A 5,513-nucleotide genomic window follows, 5' to 3' on the forward strand; every position below is an offset into this window, starting at 1 on the left:
TGAGTTCCTCCCGCTGTTTTAGTTGGAGGCAGTCAAATTACTGGGTCTCTTCACATATCTATCCCAGAGTGTGTCTCCACCTCTATTTATCTATATATCTATATGCCTACTGTATAATGCCTATATGTCTGGGCGCCAATACACAACATAAGTCTTCAAATGACTTCACCAATACACTGAAGTGAAGTGATCTGCTGCTGTGCTTAAAGACATTGAGAGACTGGTAAAATACTACACTAGCATAATGAATAAGTTTGACTGGGCCTTCACTAATCCTATTACAACATTTTCAACAGTCTTATCACTGCACATACTAATTGGTAACACAGTGTAATTAAAAGCAACCATGTGCAGCACATCATATTGGCTATTACAATGGATGTAATGTAAACATTGAGAAATGCATTTATTAAACGTTTGCCTTTAAAGATATGGGACGCTCTCATTATTATCATTATTGTTAAACATCTGCATTATTAATTTACAAGAAGTCTACACAATTAGAGAATGTAGAAGAATTGTTATTTTATCAACGTTTGCCTGTTATCTGTCCTATGGTACCACATCAATGTTTGTGCATGGAATTGTGGAGAAAATCGTATCAAACGACAACAAAATATTTTGAGTTTCAAATGCTGATTTTGTATAGTATAGCTATAGTATGACTATATGTCCAGTGGTGGAAAAAGTAGGCCTACATTTCTGATACAAAGTATCAATAATGTAATGTAGTGTTTTCAGTAATGTTGAAATGCTCTGTTACATGTAAAAGTCCGCAATGAAATACTTACTTGAGTAAAAGTACAAAGGTATTGCTATCAAATTGTACTTAAAGTACATCACGCTCACGTGCGACGCATTTTGACCTTGTAGATCGGCTATTTTCAAATGGCCGAAATATATAACTATACAGTTGTTAATGTATATGTTTTGTAATTATCCAAATGTAAGTATGGTTTTCAAATACATGTAGTGTAGCAAAAGTACAATATTTGGATCCAATATGTAGTGGAGTAGAACTAAAAGTATTGGAAATCAGAAGTAAAGTACAAATTCTTGAGTAAATGTACTTACTGTAGTCACACCACTGATTATGCCAGGTTCTGAAGTAATTGGGCGCAGCAACAGCATTATAGATTACTTCCATGCCATTTCATCATAAGGTGAAAGGTTAAGAGCAGATCCATTAAACAAGGCCCTTTGGGCAATCACCAAATACTGTTTCTCTCTTTTCTCTCTCTCTCACGCCATGTCCTCACACTAGTGAGGTCATAAATACAGAGTATGGGTCAATTATTCATCCCTACATCTCAGGGGAAAGACAAAGATGTACTGTGCAGTCTTGAATGATAACAGCGGCTGCCAATAATCAATATCTAGGCCTATACGCATGCACGCACACACACAGTATTTATCTACGGAGGTGTCTTCTGATTTATTGATCTCATTTTGGTACCAGTCTGACTCAACATGTGGGACCTGTAGACACAAAGTACCCTGACATCCTCCACTTCCATCTTATATTCTTAATCACAAACTGATGACAGTATCAAGAATGTTCTATTTTTTTTATTGCATGCTGCTGAATAGCTGCATGCGTTGAGTGATGGAAGCATTTTTGCTGCTGTTATTTGATCCCTCCCCCAAAGGTAAGAAAACTAAGGACCATTAAATGTTATTACAATCCTTATGGCTCAGAGGCATTTTCACCACGCTGAGCATGTTAACATGTATATTGTACGCTGTAACAGGATTTAGACATGAAAATTCAGTTCTGAGCTGCCAGATGAAATGCTGATACCAATTTTTCAGATGAATTACATTGTGTTTAGCAACGGTCTGAAGTCTAATAACAAAATATGCACACCAATATCCATAGAATTTATTTGACTCTGGGGGTAACATTTAATATTTTACTCTGTGGAGAAAAACCTTTGCACACTTACAGTAGAATAAAAGCTTATGAAGCTATAAGCAAACAAGTGCACATCAATAATGAAGGTATAAGCCCGCAGCACACTGCCAAACTGCACGGTCTGTATATAGGAGCAGATTTATTGAGAGAGGAGAAATGTTCTTTTTTCTTTCTTTAGTTAAATGAGCTTATAGGAGGATCAAATATCTAAATATTGAATCAAGTGTCTGGGGTGCACACAAAACACATTAAAATGATCTAGAAGTGCTTTAAAGTTAAAGGGAATTTCCAGGGCCATTAATTTGTGGCAAGATTTACTGAAAACAAAAATGAACGAAAGTACAATCAAGTAAAGTATAGAATATAAGTTTATTTGACAATCAGGCATTTACAGAATGCATTGCTAATTCCATGCTTTTCTTAAGAATACAATATTGAAACACTTTAACTATTGAAGAATATTAGACCATGAATAAACCATAAGTGAGGTCATAGAAGACTGTTGATACTGCATATAGCCTCTTAGGGTTGTAAGACAGGATAGTGATGGTTGTTGGTTTTGTGCAGTGTCAATTTCGTCAACTAAAAGTATAACGTAAAATGTTCGTTGACTACCTTTTTTCACTGATGAAAACTAAACACAAGCTAAGCTATGATGATGACCAAGACTATGACTAAATATATTGACAATATATAAAAAATTAAGAACAGATCCATAGAACTAAAAGACAAGTACTTTTTCATGTTGTGCTCAGGTGTTTCATTTTGAAAATAATAGGCCTAGATCTACAACGCGTCATGCTGCGGCTGCAACCTGTTGTGAGCTTGTAAATTGTCTATCCAAAATCAACTGTACATTTAGTCAACTAAAATCTTATATTTAGTCAACTAAAACTAGACTAAAACCAAAACATTAAACATTAGACTAAAATATGACAAAATAAACTAAATGGAATTTCATTCAAAAGACTATGACTAAAACTTCATCAGAATTTGCTGTCAAAATCAACACTAGTTTTATGGAGTTAGTCCGATGCAGTGCTGTTGCTTTTGGTGATCTGGCAAAGACGTTGCGTGACTCTAGATACACTTGAGCAGGTATGAATTGACTCTAGATACACTTGAGCAGGTATGAATTGACTCTAGATACACTTGAGCAGGTATGAATTGACTCTAGATACACTTGAGCAGGTATGAATTGACTCTAGATACACTTGAGCAGGTATGAATTGCAGTTTCCTCTGCCGCAGTCACACAACTGCCCAATGCGGGGTCCAAATTTCATTGCACACCTTTCCCCCATCCCACACTAGAGTGAGAGAGAGAGAGAGAGAGAGAGAGAGAGAGAGAGAGAGAGGGGATAATCACACAATTCTTCAATGAAATAATTAAAACCTATTAGTTACTCAAATATTGATTAGGTTTACAATTAGTGAGATATAGGTGGGTTGCAGTGTCGCTTAGTTTAATTCTTCCAATTAAGACCACAGTCTTAAATGTAATTGCAATCTTAGTGCAATTACAGACTGCTGTTCTGGCATTTTCTGCTATCTTTTAATTACCGCTCACTCATCACTGCGGTTCAATAGAGCAGTGGTTCTCAACCAGTGACCCGGGGACCACCAGTGGCCCTTGAGGGGGTTGCAGGTGGTCCCCAGTTAAATGAAGGAGAGTTGGTAACGGAATGGACCCTTATTGAGTGTGTAAAATTAAACCAAATGGACTTTTGCGGGTCCATTTGGTTTCATTAACACACACACACACACACACACACACACACACACACACACACACACACACACACACACACACTCACTCACTCACTCACTCACTCACTCACTCACTGCTGTAAGTGAATGTTTTGCTATGAACAAAACATTTATTGTTAAAAGTTTAAAACGATATTCCATTGGCAATAATCATTCCTAGAGTTTTTGTTCAGTAACAGGGGTCTCCTCATCTCTCCAGCTCTTTAATAAACATAACATGAATGCAGGGGTGGGTTCACTTCATCCAATAATTCCAGTTCCAATTTTGTCTGCTCATTTGTTTAATCACTTTGTATTTCACTTATTTATCGTGAATCCTGTATGAGTTCTATAGTATCTCATGAATGGATAACATTGGTGTCCCGACCTGAAAATGTCTACTGAGATATAGGGAGACCCTTGCTATTGAACAAACACATAACTTATGTTATATTATAGCGTAACATGATGGGGCAATAATGAGAATGTAAATCTTACCAGCGGGATGCTTCCTCTTTTATCCACATAAGAAACACGTCTATTGTGCATACTCCCCAGCAGCGCCTCCATTGCCTCCATCTGGTTCAGAGAGAAGTTTGTAAAGAGTTGTTTAGTAGTTGTTTTTAAATAGACTTTCTTGTGTTGGCCTATGTACCCTACCCCAACTATATAGCAACAACAACAACAACAAACGTAATAATAATAAGAATTCATAATTGTTGATTGGAGTACTTACAAGTTCTTTCTCTGCAGCTACGTTAGGCTTATCCACTCCAAAGTCCTCTGCCGAAACTTCTTGGGAAGCTTCTCCATGACACATGACTGCCAGCAAGCCGACGCACAGCAGTCCGCGCAGCATCATCCCTGAGCTGTCCATGGTACCAGAGAGAGAGAGAGAGAGAGAATGATGCTGTGACTGTCTGTCTGTCACCTCTTTTATACCCCTACCAACAACTCACAGTCCCGCCCCCTGTAAGGCCACGATGAGAACAAATCAACCACGTCGCCAAAGCAGTAACACTTGCTATGGATCCCATGTTTATGTTGAACACACTTATAAGCCATTTTAATCTTCTCATAACCATGCATAATTATATTTATAAGCGCTCATAAATAATCATAACACATTATAAACTTTATTATAATCACCTATCCAATATTGTTAATATAGCCCTATAATGTCTGTAATCATACATACATTTCATGTATTCCAAATACCAAATACACAGCCATATGTCAGTCCTATCAGAGCAGTTAGCAGACTGATCGCATCAGCATGTAAACTTGTATCATGCATGTATACTCACCCAGTATTCATTCATAAGACTTTGAGTCAGATATTGTCCTCTAGTTTCATATCCATGTGAAAGTTTTGGCAGAAAACATATCTTATGTAAAATATCGCCACTTTTACATGAGGAAGCTAGACTGAAAATATAAAAACTTCCTTTCCTTTGGGAACAGTCGATGTTTGGCAAGCACGAACAGTATGGCGAACACAATTGACAGGTGTGTTGTGATTGGTGTTGGGTAATTGATCACACCACCTATTTTGTGTGCCCCATATATTTGTGCTTCCTAAAGTTTTGATATCTTCAGTCCTGCACTCATTCAAGGCCCCTCGCCGGATAGAATGTCGTCCGTGTGCAGCTTGTGGAAAAGTGGAGATATTTGACTAAATACAAATTTTCTGCCAGAACTTTCAAATTTCAAATTAATATGAAAGTCTTAGGAATTAATTATTGGGTGTTTGCACAGGCAGTGCTATAAGTTTAAATGCCAACGAGGTCATTCTGGTAACCGTGCACGGATAGGACCGATCTATGGCTGTGTATTTGGAATACCTGAAA

General features: G+C 37.4%; 1 protein-coding gene across 1 annotated transcript; it reads right to left on the bottom strand.

The window, feature by feature from the left end:
- Positions 1–3,092: 3,092 nt before the first annotated feature.
- Positions 3,093–4,540, bottom strand: cartl (cocaine- and amphetamine-regulated transcript-like; the record flags this gene model as incomplete). Its single annotated transcript, XM_080769002.1, has 3 exons — positions 3,093–3,224; positions 4,162–4,242; positions 4,400–4,540. The coding sequence occupies 3 exons, from the start codon at positions 4,538–4,540 to the stop codon at positions 3,120–3,122; spliced, it is 327 nt and encodes a 108-aa protein (XP_080625128.1). The 3' UTR covers positions 3,093–3,119.
- Positions 4,541–5,513: the final 973 nt, after the last annotated feature.

This window comes from Protomyctophum bolini (assembly GCF_963924005.1).
Source record: "Protomyctophum bolini genome assembly, chromosome: 1".
Taxonomy (NCBI): domain Eukaryota; kingdom Metazoa; phylum Chordata; class Actinopteri; order Myctophiformes; family Myctophidae; genus Protomyctophum; species Protomyctophum bolini.